Below are 19,826 nucleotides of genomic sequence, written 5' to 3'. Positions count from 1 at the left end.
AAAGGACTCATTTTTGAACACAGTTAAATCATGGTTTAACTTATTTACCAAACTTGTAAATAAGCTTAAAATTAGGAAAGCCTCAATTTAATCCTCTGTAAACCCCAGTTTACTCAGATTTTTACTCTAAACCTAGATTAAATTTCATTCTGTTGCACCAAACTTTTGAACTCTTATTTAAAATGAGAGCCACCAGAGGTAAACTAGAAGTTTAACTTTTAAAATCCCTTCTGGGATGGAGTGAGAAAAATAATAATCGGCCAACAGATTTTTCTCAAAAGGGGAGAAATTTGACCTTCTCTGCCGAGCCGTCATGGGTAGGCTAACAAGGCTAACTAACTTTTTAGCTCGCTGTAACATACGTTTATCTGTTTATTTTTACTTTTTAGCCAGCTAGCAATCAATGTAATGTTTGTTTGCTCTTTTGTTTTTTATGTAGCCAAGGAAAACAGTGCAGCCAAAAGGTTCCCCCCATTTTATACTGACTAGCAAGGTCCTGACAGCACTCAATTTCCGAGGCTAACCAACTTGTAAGGCCTATTTATTTAATTTGGGTAAGCAAACATCTCCATATTGCTTAAACTATTTAATTTCAGTTTGTCACTCAATTTGTCTTTACTAGACTGAGATTAGTTTTTAATTGTGGATCAAAGCTCTGCTTAATTTTAAATCTGGATCTACTCATTTTAAACCTAGTTTGCTAAACTCTTATAAGAACTAATCTTATATTAAACTCATTTTTAATGGTGCAACCCATTCTAAGTCTTTTAGTCACTGCAGCACAAAGAGGCTTTGATTCAGTCTCTGCCCTTATTTACTGGTGGAAACCTTCCCTGATGGCCTGCTTTTTCCTATCTCTTTCTTCCCTTTGTCCACCCCAATCATCCTCTTCCCCCATCCTCCTCCCTGTTCTTTTGTCCTCTAGGTGTAGCTGAGGTGATAGTTCTGGTGGGAGGGCGTCAGGCGATCGGGATGAACCAGCGCTCCCTGACAGCAGTCACCTGTTTTAACCCCCAGAACAGTAAGTGGTACCCGCTGGCCAGCCTGCCCTTCTACGACCGCGAGTTCTTCAGTGTCATCTCGGCGGGAGACAACATCTACCTGTCAGGTGAGCTAAATCGCCCACTCCAGCAGCACAATTGTAGCTTTCCTGTCGCAGTCATTTAGTGCCACAGAGCAGGAGGACAGTAGATGCCATCAGTTCATCACACTTGCTGTAGTGAAAGGTTATCCCTGCATCCAGGAGCATTTACTATCAACTTGGGGAAAAAAAACTTGAAGGGTGATTCTGGTGTTTGTAAACCTGGATCCTATCCTAACATATTGTAGGGTCTAAATGACTAATGGATACGAAAAGTCGTGCAGAGTTTCAGTAGCCACTAAGCATAAACCTTGGGGGTAAATGCGCCTGTCAGAATATATCGACTAAAGTGTTGTTTTTGTCATTGAAAGGCTCAGAACATTATATATCTGACAACATTATGTTTTCATAATGTTGTATCCCTACAGAGACAGACCTTTTCAGATGGCCTGTTCTGTTGAAAGTGAAAGCTAAAGCTAAAATTAACTTAAACTAAAGCTGTTATATCCTTCTCTTCAAAGCCACCAGACCACTTTGACCAAAACAGTAATTTTACTTCACAGAACATGAAAATTTCTGGTCTACCGCCGCCTTGATCAGTTAGTTTGTTTGTGTTAGTGGGAAACACTTTAAACACCAAACTCATACAATAACACACTTTTGTTTATTGTTTACTATTGAATACCTGCAATACTGATGACATTAGCCTCACCTTGTGTTTGCTAATTAGCATAGGGCCACAACTTTAGCTAGCTAATATTAACAAAATACCAACTTAACAGTGTAGTTGATGCTAGCAAAATGCTAGCTAATTAGCTAGCTAATGATTAATTTAGATAAGCTAGCTAGTTAGCTAGTGTTTTGCTAGTTTTAGCTAGCCTAAGCTGAATATATACAGCTTTTACACATCTCGCAGCAACATCTTTTAACCACCATAAAGCATAAGCACATAGCCTATATAAGTACAGGAAACAGGATAGGAGAAAGTTGAATGAGGTTTGCTCATCTGTCTTTGGAGCACAGAGCAAAAAGGGGCAGATAGCTAGTTAGACTTGGAGTTTTATTGTGTAAGACATTATTTTATTTGTTTATAGTATAATATGTAGGTGTGTAGATATTTTAAAATACATGTTTATATTGAAATAAATATGCCTATACAAGTAGTTATGTCTCTTGGTGAATTGGTTTGCCCTCTTATGGAAATAATGTGCAAAAACAGATATTCACATCATTTGAACCAATGTGTTTTTTAGAGGGAAATATCAAAAGTCATTTTTGAGAATTTTGACAGTCCTTCTGCTGACATTAGCATTTAGCTCAAAGCACCACTGCACAGCCTCACTATAGACTCTGATAATGATAATAAAACTCATTCCCCAAGGTTCCTTGACTTGACATGAAAAGGTCGGACCCCTTTTTGGTAAAATCACTTTCATCATTATGAGTCCTGACAAAGGTCTCCACACTTGACATTCATGGTCTCTTAGTGAGGACATTTTCACTCTATGACAGATATGATTCTGCAAAGTGAAGCTACCCAGACCATCACCGACTTCTTGTGACCTTTTGTGAAACAGTCAGAGTTTTAAAAGGGTGGCTGCCCTCAAAACTCACTCATCTGTTGCTTTGAAAACCAAACTGTGCCCAACACTGCAGACAACTTTAATGTCTTCCTTTTCAGAAGAGTCCTTTTTGTGTAGAATGTCTCTCCTATTTACCTTCTGTGGAGCATTTTTTTGAACTTGACTTTTTTTCCTCTCTGTCTGGCTTTACAGTTGCTGCAGTGTTCTGCAGTTTATTTTGTTCCATAGCGGCACACTGTGCACTCTGTGACTCCCTCTATGAGACACCTTTAAGTTGCTCCTCCAGAGGTAGACTGAATTTCTCCCTCCACGGTCCATTTGTGCGAGAATCCTGCACGCTACTCAGACCTTGACATTGCACCGTGGAAATGCAGCAGGATTTGTCCTGCGTGTACCTTTCCTCTCCCTCTTTTCATATAAATGTAAATTTGTGTTTGGGCATTGGAACAGGTCTGCATGTGTCCGCTGGGAGTCCAACAGCCAGTGGAGAAATCAGAGGTGTTCTAGCTAGGCAATCAACGGGCTCCGGTCTATAACCTTCCTCACACCCAGAGCAGGGTCACTGAGTCACGGCTGGTGTTACATGTCAAACTACACAGCTAACAGGGCTGCTTTGAAGAGAGCTGAAACAAGTACAGTTTTGATGGTTGGCCGGTTGACTAGTCAACACAGCAGCAGCAACAACTTTCAGTCTGTTAAAGCTGTCCAACTCACAAACACCTTTTAAAAAAAAAAAAAAAAAAAAAAAAAAAAACCTTAGAAAAAAATACACCATATTTAGAAGTGGATATATCTTTTCAGATAGTGAAGAGAGGAAGGAAAGCAAATTAAATGAAAAATAATCCTACCACTTAATGCCAAAGTTTTGCATATATACATTACCTCCCTGCTATATACCATAAAAACTCATGTAACTAGTCAGAAAACTAGGACCTAAACATTTCTTTTGCACCTGTTTATGTTTCCACCATTTCCACCTAACCATGATGAAACTATGAGCTATGGGTAAGCCAACAATATACCTTTGTTTTCAACATAAATAGACATTAAAAAATGTTCATCTCTTGTCTTAAAGGGATAGTTCAGATAGTTTGAAGGGGGTTGTATGAGGTATTTATCCGTAGACATGCCCCAAGTCTGGAGAAGCAGGGGAATACCAGCACGGAAGCTAAACAAGGAACTGTTGTGGACAGGGTCAGCAACAAAAGGTATTTTACTCCTTTCTGCTTCTCCAAACTGGGGGTGTGTCTACAGGCACCTACTGTAGGTAATACACTGACTATCAACCCGTATTTCATACAATCCCACATTTAACAGTCCAAACTATCCCTATAATATTGATACTAATGTCACCCAGTATTTCCTTATTTTGTAAATGAAGCATTCACACAATTTAAAAATGCTCCTCAAAAGATTCTTCAAAAGTTTTTTGGCTCCCTTGGAGAGTTCCTAATCACTCTACACACCCACTTTAATAACACTGATCCTCATATATTTCAGGTGGCACAGAGTCTGGTGTGATGGTGGCTGACGTATGGTGCTACATGTCCCTGCTGGACAACTGGAATCTGGTGTCCCGGATGACGGTGGCTCGCTGCAGACACAACAGCCTGGTATACGACGGCAAACTGTACACCATTGGGGGACTGGGTGTATCAGGGAACCTGGATCACGTGGAGAGGTAAGAGTCACGCAAAATCAACAACCGCCTGTCTCCAAACATACAACAGACGCCCCCAGTGGCTCCCAGCAGGGGACGGCACAGTCCCACGCAGTTCTAACCTCGACAGCCGTCTCAGAGCACGTGTGTGGACGGTTCTGCAAAAGTAGGTGGCTGCTGAGCATTCCAGTTTGAACAAATAAATATTCACACTGCGCAGCGAAACGAGGCAGATGGTGTGGCATGCAGTAGTGCGGTGCAGCATATTGCAAAAGTGGTCAGACAGGTTTGTTAGCATTTTCTGTGAGAGCAAAAGGTGCAGAGGAATGAATCTGAGCTGGAGCATATTAAATGGTCACAGCTGTGAGTGTTGTTGTGGAGTGACAGAGCGCCTCTTACTTGTTTGTGAGTGGCACATGAGTGAGAGGATTTGCTTTCAGAGAGCAGAGTGGTGTACTGTGTCTGATTCTCTCCACTTCAGCTTCAACACATCGCCGACACTTCATTTGAAGGTTGTCCACTGTGGCCCATTCAGCTGGGGCTTTTCTTCTTATTTTTTTCGATATTTTTGTTGAAACTCTTCAGCATAAAACCAGACACAGAGAGTGCCCTCATGGAGTGTAATGAATTCCTAGTGGCATAAAACATGAAAAGGGATTGTCTAGATTTAATAATCCGATTCATATCGCTTGACTTTTGTAACGCTGCTCCCCGTTTCTTATGTAGTTTTTACACCTCTAGACCTGCAAAAAAAAAAAAAAAAAGCAATAGACCCTTTTCCCATAGCCTGTAGACAAGATTCCTTTTATCTTTTTTTCTGATGTGTGGTGGAAAGCCAAATCTCAATCTATGTGTGTGTAGGAGATCAGAGAGCAAGGGGTTTCAGGGTGTTACTGGTGTACTTTTGTAGCTTCTAACTGAAACCCTGTGGTTTGTAGTTCAGTTTCTCTCTTGTGTCGCAGTTTGTTCATTCAGGTATCTGCTTTATTTTAACACTTCACTTACAGCTGGGTAGAAGTTGTATGAAGTTACTGCCAATGACAACCCATTTCCTGATTTTTGCCTCTTCATATCGAAAGCTTTTAGATAATTATTTCTTATTTTATCTTGCACATTTCCTTTTTTCCTTTTCCCCCTTTTTAATTATTTTTTATTTTTTCTTCTCTCTCTCCACCACACGTCTTGTTTACATACCCACTACCCTGAACTCATATTGTATTCATCAGTTTGTTACTTATTTTTGTCTAATTTCATCTTGTTTTTGTTGTTTGTCTTGGTCTTACTTTGTATTGTCTCCTTTGGCTGTTTATGCATCCTTGTACTTGGCTCCACTCATTCTGTAATTGCTTCATTAGACAATCAAAAAGAGCTTTTAGATAACAAAATAACAGGGGGCCTTTCTCATCTGCATGAAAAAAGAAGCAAAAGAGATGCCATTTTTGCAGACAGAGGTGACAAGCCTTCATTTCCTCTGCCAAAAAGGGGTGAAAATATCAACCCGGAATTTATGTCAACCTGGGTGTGACGTTTCCATCATTGCCGATAGGGGCTGGAGATGTTAAATACTCATGTCTGCTGCAAACTCATTTGACCTGGGAATGAATGCCAATTATACCTTTTCCCACTGAATAAAAAAGCCAGATGTTAGTGGGCATTACTGAGTATTTTGTCTAGTGTAAAAGGACCTTTAGTGTCTAGCCAGGTGTCACATGTACGCTGCTGATCTGAGCTGGATGCGATAAATACCTGTAACTACTGCAGAGTCATTTGACTTGGGCCTGAATGCCAAGTGTACCCTTTCCCACTGAAGACAAAATCCAGATGTTAGTGGGGTTTTCAGTCCATTTTGAAAGGGGCGTTATTCTTCTCTTTCTAACCTAGGCTGATATGAGGAGTGAGTTTCAGCAGAGGGGAGGGGGCTACCTCCCCTGCACGCCAGAGCGAGATTAACCAAAGCAATCAAAAGAACATTACTGAGTATATTAGAGCAGGCCGCTGCCGCTCATTACCTAGCAGCTCAATTGATCTCCAAAGCTGTTCGCAATGCACAACAGTCCTCCAAATGAAACAGGCTAATTTGATATTTCCCCATAATGCTGCCATACAGTGTCGTTATGACAGGGGGTAGATGGAATATTTGCCCCATAATGGAAACGCATTTGATTCCTCTGTCTCTGAGCTGCTTAATTTGAGGGCTGCCGGTGCATCTGGGGTATTCCCTGCTCCAAAGAAATCAGCGTCTAGTCTTTGTATGTGTTTGTCTATCTTTGCCCTCATGTGTGTTTTTGTGCAATCATGAAGCTTCTCTGAGGCCCCTCAGCAACTGGACTCAATTATCAGCACTGTAAAACTTTAACCTACTTTGCCTCTCTCCAAGAACTGCCAGAGGCCTCTTCTGCTTGGTATTACTGCCCCAGCGCTGCACTCTCAAAGCGTCCTACAGCTGGGGAGAAATAACCCGCACAACCAAACAAAATAGTTGACTCTTAATAGTTAGGAAGAAAATGCAGGGTGCTCAGACTGAAGCGAACCATTTGTAGCACAAGGTCAGGGTCATATTCACTGGCCTTATCATTTAAAAGCTAACAGGTCTCTCAAGCTGTTTGGGAAAATTGTCGGAGAAGTCAACGGGCTTGTTTCCAAGCAACCCAGGCTTTCATTTTGGCATTTTCAGAAACAGCTACGGTAGAGGGAGGGTCAAAATCGAGTCAGATGGTCTAAAGGTGGGCTATTCCAGGAATATTCTTAGATATATATATATTTTTTTTCTGTTGGATTTCTTTTAATATGTATACTTCTTGACTTGCAGTACTTGCTTTTATCTTTCTTTATATTTTGTCATATTAAATTTATTGTTGTGCATCAATAGTCAAATTAATGTACTGCTGTGAGTTCACTCAGCTCATTAATTTAGGTTTGGAAGATCATCATCAGCATACTAGCAGACTTCCCAGCATGCAATTGTCTGACGGTTAAAATTCTCTTCAGACCCCTTTTGTAGTTTGAGGATAACATGCATGATGGCAGTTAACTTTGTAGCTTTAATACCTATTCACCTCAAAATCAAAAGTACACCAGAAAAAAATCTAGATGGATAAACAGCACTACACGCCAGGGGGAAAATATGTATTTTTGATTATGGGGTGAACTGTCTCTTTAAGACAATGGTTGTTTCATTTCATAATAATGAAAACAATGCTAACTATAATTAAGGCTAGTATCAAATTTAGCTACAACACCCATATTCTTAGTTGATTCAGTTTAATATCTTAAGCTTTTTGAACTTAAAACTTTTCTCAAGTTCACTGAACTTAACTCAATTGGTTTAACATTTTGAAAACTCAGAAGACAACTTTGACTAATTTTTCAACCCATGTTTAGTTAGTTCACATTGTTAAGGCAGCAGGGAATCTTACATTTACATGATTTACAGAGTACTTGGCAACAAAGTTGATTCTGAAAAAATGCTAAAATACATGAAAGTTTCTGCTTTTAGAGAAGGCACAGACTGATAATTGTATAAACTAGTATATCTGCTGATGTATTATAGTAAATTATATTGTTCCAAAGAGTTTTTGTGTTTGTTTTTTTTATATTATAATGATTACAAATGCATAATTCATTGGTTCAGATTTCCATTTAAAATGTGTTATTTGGATAGTCTACCTTTTCTCTGACAAGACGTGTGGACCTGCTGTGAAAGCCTGTACCATTGACTCTGTTGATGAATTGTTGTTTAATCAACACTGGAAGCATGAACTGCATGCACTTTTATGGAAAGCAGAACATCTAGCTATATTTAATCTGCTACTGGGGAATAACAAAGGTACTGTAATGTTTGGCAATATTCTGCATCTTGCAGATAGAATACATTTCGTATGTGCAATATTCTCTCTGAAAACACTTCAGCCTAAAATTTAGGTTTGGAGGAGGAAATGTACTTTGCGTTTTCACTATGAAACATGTTATATGCTTGTAGCTGGTTGAGACATTCAGATGTCAGTTCGTATGCCTCCAGGGAGAAAGAACATCTCCTCTTTGGTGAGGCTGTGGAGTTAAACTAATGTAGTGAATTATGCATAATTTACAATGAATGTTTTGTGGAGAAATTAGAGCTGTCTACTTCAAACATATTTAAAAACATGGTATTCATTTGGATTGAATGACATCACTTAATGATGATATGGCCAAGTGTTCCTCAAGCATAATCACCAGTGTTCAAGAGCCATCTTTGAGCAACATTCCTAATTCTTTAATTAAGAAGCCTCTTTCTTAAAATGTTTTGAGTAGAAGAGTTGTTCATCAACCAAAGATCGCTTGTGTAATTGTTCTCTGTTGTAATGTAAAGCAATGAAGGAATAAGGTGACAACACACACAACATAAATGTCACTTAAAGAGGTGGTTTAGAATAGTGACAATTTCTACTCAAATAAAAATGCAATTACTCCCATAAAAAAAATGACTGAAGTAAAAGTTAAGAATATCATGTGAGAAACCTACTCAAGTAAAGGTAAGTGCTTGGAGAGGTTAGAAGAGGAGTTTCTTAAAGTGGATTTCTCAGTGTTTTTTTTAGGAGGCATAGCAAGCAGTTCATCATGTAGCTGCTGTTCTTTTTTTTTTAGATTTTGGTATTAAAAATGTGCCCAGATGTGGCCAGTGATTGCTGCTGGAAGCTGCCTCTTGTTTGGGGTTTAGCTCCATCATCATTACATGGTGGTCAAAAGACAGGTGGTGTTTATTCTTCCTCCAGGCAGCTAACAACTTGTAGAGGTGCTCCTCGGTGCTCTCTCCCCCCCGTACTGAACCCACTCATTTAGAGCTAATGATCAGATGTAATGAAGGTTATGTGCATGGCAAATGTAAAAAAAATAGAAAGTAGATTACTGGCTCAGAAATACACTCGAGGAAAGAGTAAAGTACAGTTTAAAAAAGGGAACATAAAACGTACTAGTTCCTTTAAAAAAATACTACTTTTTTACTCATGTTATTTCTAACTCATTATTATTTGTAACCACCCATGTGTAAATTCTCTAATGCTTCGGAGATGTCATAACTTGTTTTTCTCTTAAAAATGAAAAGTTGAATTCATCAGCAGCCAAACACATCCTGACTCAACAATATACTCACTCACCTGCAACATTACTTGATCTGGTATGATGAATAGCTCATAGAAAAATGTTAGCAACCTTAAGAATAACATTGATATATAATAGGCATTACTGAGTCAGCTGGCTGGCTTTTTGACTCTCCCCTACTGTTGTTAGACTACATATATGTTTTAGCTTTTACCATCATACACAAGGTATAATGATACAAGCTAAAATGTACAGCAAGGACGAGGTATAATTAGCAAACTTGAGTGGATGGAGGGTGAAACATTGTCCAGATATACAATGAGTGATGTTGCAGCAGTGCTGCTTGTGATTTCTCCCTCCACAGATGAGTAAGTTAAGTGTCTAAGTTGTTTATTCATGACTAATATAATTTTTTAAGTAAAGATTTCTATATAATTGTCAGGCAGTTTACTTACTTATAATTCCCAACAACTCCTCATTTTCTTTCCAAACGTCATCCTTTTTAAGGAATCCCTATAATATCTCTGTCCCTATAAAAATAAGGTGCTGTGGATCACGTAAGATGTGCTGTTTCTCAACCACTTTTATTAGTCTGTCATCCTGTTGACTGGAGGGGAAACATAAACATCAAGGCAGTCAGTGTCAGTTTTGACCAAACAAAACAGGCTGGAGATGAACTAAGTGCGCAAAACTTCACAAATATATAAACCAGGGCGAGCAGTTTTTCCACTAAGCAACACATCGGAGGTAGTTAGGACATTTTCCCCTCGGAAAAACTGAAGCAATCTGATGTTTACTTGTTCACTCGTTGACTTCGCTTCCAGTTAGGAAGCGGTGTCATGCCATGGTTGCCACTTGTCAACACCGTTCAGAAACAATTTGATCACCGTAACTTAAATCTCAGGCATGTGATGCTACACAGGCTTGGCTGGAAAGACTGTAACAGATAGCATCCCTCTCATTGAGTTTATTTTGAAATTGATGGATTAGGTTCTTACTAATGATATATTCCAAGATGGAATTAAAATTGACGGTAAACAAGGAACAGCATAGGGCAAGCTTTGCACCTGAATATGCATGTTTGTTTTGCACAGTTGTGTTGAAGAATAAGTGATTTCAAAGCTTAAGGAGGATTTGAATAACTGGCAGCTGGTCTGTCAAATCAACTCAAAAGACAGGTGCTATAAATCAAATACAATCTTAACGGCTTGAGGAAGAGCTTGACAGATTAACAGCAGCAGTTTATTTCATAAGACTCATAAGCAGCAGTTTGTTTCATTCCTCTAATTAGCTTTTTTTTTAGTAACAAGACACAGCACAAAAGCACACTGAAATTATTTGTTTGAACGTCCTACTTGAGATAAAAAACTGTCAAACTGATGTAAATCATTCTCGAGTTTTAAACTGTAGACAGGTCAAAACCTTTTGTTGTTTTTATTTTGGACATGCTTGTTTTGTAACCTTGGCACTGCTCCTGCTCCTACGCAGAAGTTCTTGAAGTTTTCTTCTGCATACATTGAGAGGCCTTCTCTGACCTTAAAATGTCATGTTTTTAACCGAAGAAGATCGTAAAGTTTTCATGTGAACCATTATGTAAATCTCGCAGCTCTTGAAGATTATCAGGATCACTTTCAGGCCGTTTCTGAAGGCATTTGTTCATATCTGCTTTGATAAATGAGCCCCATTAACTGCTGATCCTTTATTTTGTAGCTAACCACCAGATTTGGCAGGTATGGCTCTGCTGTGAGACACAGTTGGCTCCGCTGCAGCTCAGCACTGTTGGGCCAAAACTCTAAAGATAGTCGAGACTCCAACAGGGAGGCAGCCAGTCCGCAGCAGGACTAAACCCTGGCCGGTGGAGATAAGAGAACTGTTACTCGAGCCTTTTCTGTCACGAGGAAGAGCTGCACCGTTCTGAAGTGCAGTTGTAATATGGAGAGCTAATAACATTCAGGAATCATTAGTCAGTGTGTATGTGAATGGCTGCCTTGTTTGATATGCAGATGGCTGGTGGGGATTGTATATGAAGGCTGGGGAATGGCATGAAACGGTGTGACAGCCAGAGTTGATTTGCTCCGCTCATAGAGTGATTGATGCAGAGATTGTTTACACACACAGCCAATTTTTTTCTCACCGTGTGTGCGCCTGCATTTCTGCATGCACTTGTGTGTGTTCCCGTACTCCTTGTTCCTTGAGTATATGTACATATGTATGCCTCTGTGCACACACTTGTGTTTATTTGTGTGTCTCTGTCTGTGTGTGTGCATATATCAGCCCAGCCTCAGCCAAGGTTTCTCACCTTGCAGCTCTGGCTCTCAGCACCCTGACTCCTAATTTGTAGTCCTTCCTGCCTTCCTCGCTCCACCATCTCTCCATCCATCTCACTGAGGGTTTCACGCTCCTAACCGTGAAATTCACCCACATTCACAATTATGTCTTCAATCAGAGCCATCTCAAAGCTACTAGGACGCAGCCTTTCTTTGGCACCGGCAGGAGGTCCAAATCAACACTCAGAGGACGGAGCAGGCTTATTCCTGTCTCTGCTTTCTCGCTACACTAATGACTGACAGATTTTTAGGGATGGGAGCAGTCAAGTTCGGGAGGCTTTTAACTTGCAATCAGGTATCCTGGGCCTGCATGCTCCTCAGCATGTTGATCCTTTGGCAAACCAATATGATTGCAGATATTGAATAATTCATGGGTGTCTAATGATGTGTCAATCACAGATGGTTTTGTTTTATTTATCGCGCACTATGCACAGGTTTGTGCGTCCTCCAAGCTCTATTGCATGTTAATATTGCATGAAGACTGTTAGCAACATGACACTGAGTACAGCAACTAGCTTTTCTCATCAGGGATGTTGTGCTGTTTGGCTAACAAGTCTGGAGGAGAGAGGAGCAATTTGCAGAGATCATGTTCTCTGGGTTTTTTTTGTGGCTTTTCAAGCTAAAATGGACAAAAAGGTTGTGGGGTACGCACATCGAAAATGCTTTTACAAGTGCTGGATCAAAAAAGCAAACTGAAAGCAAAAATCAGACAAAAGATCCGCACACTGTACTGATAGCTCCCAGCAATTTTAATGTAGCAATTTTTCCATCTAACAGAGCTTCGTCAGGCGTTTCATCAAAATGTTGTTACATCAAAATTGTACTGATAGCTTCCAGCAGTTTTAATATAGCAACATTTCGATTTGAGATCTTCGTCAAATTTTGTAATGCCTGACTTGTTGTGAAATTTGACAATTCCTGACGAAGATCTGTTTTCTACGTTTCTACATTTAAATTTGTACTGATACCTCCCGGCAATGTTAATGTAGCAACATTTCGATCTAACAACAGTCTTTGTCAGACATCATCAAATTTGACAACAAGTAGAACTCGCCAATGCCTCTGTAAGATCGAAACATTGCTACATTAACATTATACTGATAGCTCCCAGCAATTTTGATGTAGCAGCATTTCAATCTGACAAAGGTCTTCATCAGGTATTGTCAAATTTGACAGGCAGTTCATTAGGGATTGTCAAATTTGACAATGCTTCAAGAAGATCTCTTTCAGATCAAAATGTTGCTACATAAAAATAGCTGGGAGCGATAAGTGCTGTGTGCAGATCTTTTGTCTGATTTGGTTGATTACCAAACCAAAATGACCTCTTAAATTCAAATACATAAACGTGCCTGTAAAATCTGTTGAGAAAGTTTCATTGTTCATTGTGTTTTGCAGGTTCATTAGAGTCCTTGCACTTTACTTCTCCTCTGTGTATAGTTACTTAGGCGTCAGTATTCTTCGACGTGTAGGTTTTCAGAATTGTTCTTTTCCATGTCCATGAAGGTTGTTGAGCTCCATTTAGAGTGGTCAGCCTTGCTCTTACTTTATCTTTATCCTACTCTTAACAAAACCCTCCTCTATATTTTCCTTAAGTTTTACTTTTTCCATTAAGTGGCATTATACTTTTGACCAGCACAATGGACCATTTCAAGATTGTTGGCTCAGTGTGATGCAGGAGACGAATCGTAATGCCTCGAAGACCTTGCGGTGGAGCATTGAATGGCTCCCGGGAAATTTCATCAACTCAACCATGACCAAGAAGATACGGCGAGATGGAAATTCCAGCGGGAGGTTTCATCATGCCTCACGCTGCACACAGTTGAAGTCTTCTGTGGGCTGCTCCCTGAACTGACAAGTCCTTAAGTACTTGATGTCCACGGGTGGTGTGCACGCTGGGTTGCCAGTCACCCAGAGAAAGGTCCCCTTCTGTGGGACACCGGGGGTGGCAGAGACCCCACGTCGCACTCATAGAGGAAAGAGGCTACAGCTGCTCTTTGAGTCGCGGATTGCCTCCTGGCGGCCCGTATGAACGCACTCTGACGGGGATCTGCTCCTTTTGTCTGCAGGCAAAAAGAAGCTGTCATGCCGCCAGAAAGAGGAGATCACAGGCAGTCCGGTCCATTCAGGCTCACACATAATACCATCCACCAGCTAGATCTTGCTCCCTGAATGCAGATGCATTTTAAATGTACAACCGTATGGACACAGGCAGCTCTCTCACACATATGCAACACAGTGACTTGGAGATGGAGGTCCTTCTTTGTCCATTTCAGCTCCCTGCCCAACAGCACTCTCTTTTGGAGACTGGGGGGAAATAATCAGCAGGGTGATGATGATGGTAATAACAACAGAGCGCCCCATCGTTCTGCAGCCCCGGGTGTTCGGGACCCTGCGGCAAAAGAGTCAAGAAAGAGGGAAGGAGAGAGAAGAGGAGAAAGCCAAGAGGAGTTTAGCAGCACAGAGCCAATGGGAGAAGATGAGAGGAGCGTGTAGATGCAGCAGCCCCCAGGTGGGCCTGTGAGCTCTGCACAATCAGTCACACTGGAACCAGTGGGCCCTCGCTCTTTTCTCCCAGCCCCTCCAGCTTCTCTGCCCCAATAATGAACTGATGAGCTGTTGTGCATGTCTTTTATATGTCTGTCTGTGTGCTACTGTGTAGATCTGTTTCCATGTACTAGGTCAGACAGCGCCTGGGGCTCGTTTTGGAGGGGGGGGGGGTAAAGGGGTGGTAGGGGGGACAGCCAGCCCTGGTAGCCCCCTCAGCATGGCACTGTGGTTGTGGACAACGGGCTCCCAGAGCCCCCCTGCTGAGGTGGTTCCCCCCTGCTGAGCTAATCCCCTGCTCCTCAGGATTAACCAACTTCACAGCGCTGGCCCCTACTGCGCTGTCAAGGCACCGGCTCACCCTCCAACCCTACCCCAGCCACCACCTCCACCCGCCATCCCTCCTCACACACACACGCACACACACACACACACACACAGTCTCATTACCCTTCTGAAATGTCAGTGTTGATTTTCACATCTCATATCTCTGTCTCCATGTCTCTTCCTTTGCATGTTATAATTGACAACAAATCCTGTTTATTTACGTCACAGCTAACCAGATTTCAAACCATGCTGCTACATTCCAATTCCTACTACCGTGCACCCATTGGTTTCTTTTCATTCCACCACATTAAGAACATCTATTAACAAACTTTGTTTGAGTTGTGTAATCCATCACAGTGAACACAAGGGCTGTGCATTTTTTCTTTCTTTTTTTTTTTTTTTTTTGGCAAAGTTAGATTGTAGGTATGAAGTAATGAATTGCGGACTTTTTAAATGAATGTGCTCCTAATTAGCACTAGCTCTGACATGATTAGCCTATTAATCAATTTGTTGATCAACAGAGTATTAATCAACGGTAATGTTGATAATCAATTAATAGTTTAAGCCAGAGGTTTTCAAAGTGGGAGGCAGGCCTCCCCAGGGGGCTCCAATCAGTTTCAGGGGAGGCTTGGTGAAGAGAAGTGAAAAAATATGTCATTAGTTATTACATTAGGTATCAAAAGGAGCCTTAATGTGTGTGGTATGGTTACAAAGGGAGTTCAGAGTCGCAGTAGGTTTGGGGAAATCTACATTTTTTCAGAGTCAGAAACTAATAAATGCCCTTGGACAGACCTTTTGTATGTATTTGGTGTTGTCTGAAGTTATTAGAAACAGCAATATTGGGCTAACATCAGTTCAATTAAGAGTTTAAAGGATAAGCAAGTAAACTAAGGGGAGACTAAAGAGGACTTTGTCTGAGGCGAGGCCCACAGTCTCAGACATTGAAAACACCTGGTTTAAGTCATGTGTCGAGTCCTATTAAAACCTGATTCTTGCTTCTTAACTCTGAGGATCTGCTACTGTTCTCTGGGTGTTTTCTTTAAGATGTCACCATACATTCTGGGGAATTGTGATGGGTATATTTTATTTTATTTTATTTTTTGCTTTTTCTGTCTTTTTACAGACTAAATAATGAAAATAAATAAATAATAGCAGATAAATGGATTACGAAAATATTTGGTAGCTGCAGCCCTTAATACAATAGTGAAACAATGACAAAAAATAATGCATTGTTGATGTTCGCTATGACTGAAACTTGACCTTGGAAATTACTGTTTTACCACTTGAAAACATGCATTTGAAAGTGGTTAGTAGAAATAGAAAGTGTGCTTGATCTGAAGTGAAGGAGCTAACAGCACACTGGTACAGTCCTTTGACAGGGTGGTCATTAGTGGCATGAAATATAAAATCCACCCTTCACCTGACTAGTTCATTTAAGGCCCGACACTACAAGCAAAAAGAATTTTCTTTCATGCACCGGTCAATTCTGAGATTTGGCGTAATACTGCTTTCATAACACGTTCTTTCAGAGAAGTTAATAGTTGAAAATAGAATTCCCAATACACATTTAGGTATCTATTTTAATTCAGATTTTTTCCAGAAAATTATGCAAATAGTCCATATTTAATTTGGCAATGGCTCATTTTCACATTTAAACATAAGACTGTGGAATACTTGTAATATAAAAAATAATTGTCTTAATATAAGTATTCAGCTGAGGAAGTTTAATGGTGATATTTATTCGTTAAAATTTTTCACATATTGACCTGTAGTGTCTTGCTTTAAAGGAACGATATGAAACAATTGCTCATCCAGAACTGAGCACTGCAGTACAAAACACAGCGAGCCCGATCTATAGACTGTATATTAATTAGGTTTAGATCCTGTTTAATTTATAATGTATGGTTGAAGCGAGTTGTTTCCCTCCGCACTCCTCCACAGACTCAGGGAAGCTCAGGCAGGCTGCAAGAACGCATTGTACACAGTGTAATTTAACAATAACAAGCAAAGATGAGTCCTCCACTCTAAGTCGGTCAGCTGTTTATAACTGTGAATATCCTATCAATGTTAAGTCAAGCCTGTTATACTGAAAGCAAAAGCTCACTGCTCTGAACATACACACTCTGGAGTTTGAGTTCAGTGACTGACTGCTTTACTTCCTGCCAAACTCCACTGACATATTGCTCAATTTAACTGTTATAATCATGTACGCCTTCTAAGAGATGACTAATGAGCTTGTACGACTCATAAACAGATGCTTACTCATTCTGCAAACATTCAGCATTAATTTGAACTCTAACTTGAAACAGGCAAACAAAAACACAAGTTGCAGACTGGAATAGAAATTTCAAAGGACACCATGGCTGTAACATTGTTGTCAGCGAAGCGAGTATTTTAACTTTTAAAATTTATTCTACCTTTGTTTTTAAGACTCAATTTTAAAAGTTGTCTCACATACTGTACAGGTCTTCATAAAAGTGTGTTTTTGTGTGTGTTGACAGAAAGAAGCCTTTTCTCATCTTTTCTGTACTTTATGTGCATGCAGAGTCATTTCCCATCTCCATGGAAGAGTTGCTGCGTCTCTCAGTGATTTTGAGGCTCGAGGGCTGAAAGAGAGTGGGTCCAAATCAGGCAGATCATCACATCTCTCTCTCATATTTCTCTCACTCCATGCCTCCTCACCTCCCTATATCCTCCCCCCTGGTTTCCTCTTTTAACCACAATCTCCATCCTCTCCTGCACCCTCTGTCCCATCTCTCCCTCCGTCTCTCCACAGCGCTGATTAGGTGGGCAGGAGATGATGGGTGTATTTGGGGCCTGCGAGGCTGGTGATGTCGAATCTGTCTGACATGCTCGAGCAAAGACACTGTCTCCTCTTCATCGTCTTCTAATGGGGCGCTGAGGTCTGGGAGACATGGGGGTAGACGATGTAAAGTGCGTGCGCGTGTGTGTGTGTGCATGACAGTTATAGAGAAACATCGGCGAGCAGCGGCAGGTGTGCCCGAGGATGGTATTAGGGGAAAGCAGAGAGAGGCTGCAGGTAATGAGTGGTTTGAGCTGTGTGTGCTTCTGCCTCGTTGATAAACGATGGGCTGGCACTTCGGACAATTTCCAGCCTTTACCAACCGGAGAGTCATTTTTCTGTCTGCTCAGGTGCCTTTTTCTATCCTCTTCTTCTCTCTTTCACCTTCCATCTCTCTCTGTCAAAAACACAGACACACACATATATATTCATATTAAAAAAAACATCTACCCCCAACTTTTTTTTCTCGTATCAGGCTGCCACCCGGTCGTCTGTGCAGTCAGTCAGGTTGTGGCGGTACATTGCTGGCTAATTATCAGAGTTTAGGATGTGACAGATGCCGCCGAGATGGTTGGCAGTCAGTTCGCCGTCCCCCCACAGGAGGAAGCAACAACTGACCTTTAGAAAGCATCGCCCTGGCAAACCATCGCAATATCCAGACACCGCACCTCACTGCCCGGCACCCAGGGAGGGATCGACTCTGGAGGTGGGAGGGTTAGCTGTTATATATAGATTTGTCCTGTGTGTGTATGTGTGTGTGTGTTTGTGTGTGTATACGCCCAAGGTGAAGGTGCTCACATAAACACAAGATAAGTGCAGACAGTGCTATTTTCAACTTTTCTACTTCTTGTGTGTGTGCGTGTGTGAATTAGTAAGCGTTTTAATTTATTTTTAAATGGAAATGGGAATAATTTATTAATGGGCAGAGGTGGCAAAAGTACACACATTCTTTACTGTTAATTAAGTAAAAGTGAAAAAGTACAGGCCGTGAAATGTACAAATGTGAAGCAAAAAGTAGCCCGCTGAAGGACATTTCTACAAGCTGTACCTGTGGAAAGTGAACAGAACGTCATCGTTTCTCCACAGTCAAGTCTCCTTTGATGTCTTTTTTGTCCTCTTATGTTTTGACATTGCTTTCATCTTGTTATGTTATTTGTAAGTGTTTTCTATGTTATTTTTCCATGCATTTAGACTGAAATCAGTTGGGAAGGCAGGGCACAATGATGCAAATTAAATTAATCAATAATTCAGATATTAGTACAGATATTTGTGTTAAAATTGGGGAGTAAAAGTAAAGAGCTGTCAGAAAAATAAATACTCAAGTGAAGTACAGATACCTAAAAACTTAAAATTAAAATTTATATATTGATGAAACTGTCTTATACTTGATCCACAATGACAGATATGCCAGTCTCAAGTTTAAGTTTTCAGGTTATATAAGTAATGATTAGTCAGATAATCCAAGATAATGTAAAGGGACCCATAAGGCGCCTTTTCTAGTTGACAAAACATGATAAAGTGCCCTCTATAGGGTGCCCTTCAAGTGAATAAAACATGGTAAAGCGCCCTCAAGGGTCCCCTTCCGGTGGCCAAAATGCAATAAAATGCATTGTGACTTCCGGTGTGCTGATGTCTCACTGCATACAGCTGGTGCCCTTATTTTTTTTTGCCCTCAGAGCGCCTGAGTCCGCCACAGGGAATAAGAGTGCAAGAAACTTAATGACCCATTCTTAATGAAACCTTTTCATTCAGTGTCACTGTTTACATACTAGCCAGTAGTGACTGACATCACTTTGCAACAGACAACAGTAGCACAACGCGGTCTGCGGCCTAAAACACACAAAACCCCCCACACAACTGAGCAATCAAACCCCAGGCTTTGACTGCAGCCACTTTCTCCCCAGCAATTCGGGTGTCAATTTTAATTTTAACCCCCCCTCCCACCGCCACCCCACCACCCCACCACCCCACTGTGCTGCCCTACATGGCTGCTATCAACACAGGGGCTTACTTTGGTAATGAAGTGTGGTCTCAGTCTTCCATCTCCCGTCTAGTTTTGAAGAGCGCGGAGCAGTAATTGGTGTACGACCTACACCACCGGCAGCACTCATGTCCCCTGTCCTACGTGACATTCCCATCCAATTAAATCTGCGTCTGCACACACATACACACACACACACACACACACACACACACACACACACACTCACACACAATGAAAAGAGCACACTCACTATTATCATGGCTCCCTAAGTTCTCTGCCTTATAGTCTTTCAAGGTGCCTTTTTAAGTTTACACAAGTGTTGTACATCATATCTGCAGTTTATCTATATACAGAATGTGTGTCTGTGTGTACATACATGGACACATTGTGTGTTCACACATCGAGGAAGCAGACTTCTGCTGCTCTGAATGAGTTCATTCT

At 40.9% G+C, this 19,826-nt stretch overlaps 1 protein-coding gene across 4 annotated transcripts in view; it reads left to right on the top strand.

Moving 5' to 3' along the window:
* The window catches only part of klhl29 (kelch-like family member 29), a 321,705-nt gene that overhangs the window by 262,507 nt on the left and 39,372 nt on the right, over positions 1–19,826 (top strand). For all 4 annotated transcript variants that reach the window (XM_084736948.1, XM_084736949.1, XM_084736950.1 and 1 more), the window contains 2 exons: positions 926–1,108; positions 4,165–4,345. In XM_084736948.1, coding sequence (XP_084593074.1) covers positions 926–1,108; positions 4,165–4,345 — 364 coding nt within the window. The remainder of the gene's footprint in view (positions 1–925; positions 1,109–4,164; positions 4,346–19,826) is intronic.

Source organism: Lutjanus erythropterus, chromosome 15 (genome assembly GCF_056507025.1).
Source record: "Lutjanus erythropterus isolate fLutEry1 chromosome 15, fLutEry1.hap2, whole genome shotgun sequence".
Taxonomy (NCBI): domain Eukaryota; kingdom Metazoa; phylum Chordata; class Actinopteri; order Lutjaniformes; family Lutjanidae; genus Lutjanus; species Lutjanus erythropterus.
Note: the sequence above shows the minus strand (reverse complement) of the source record. Positions and strands in the feature narration are given on the sequence as shown.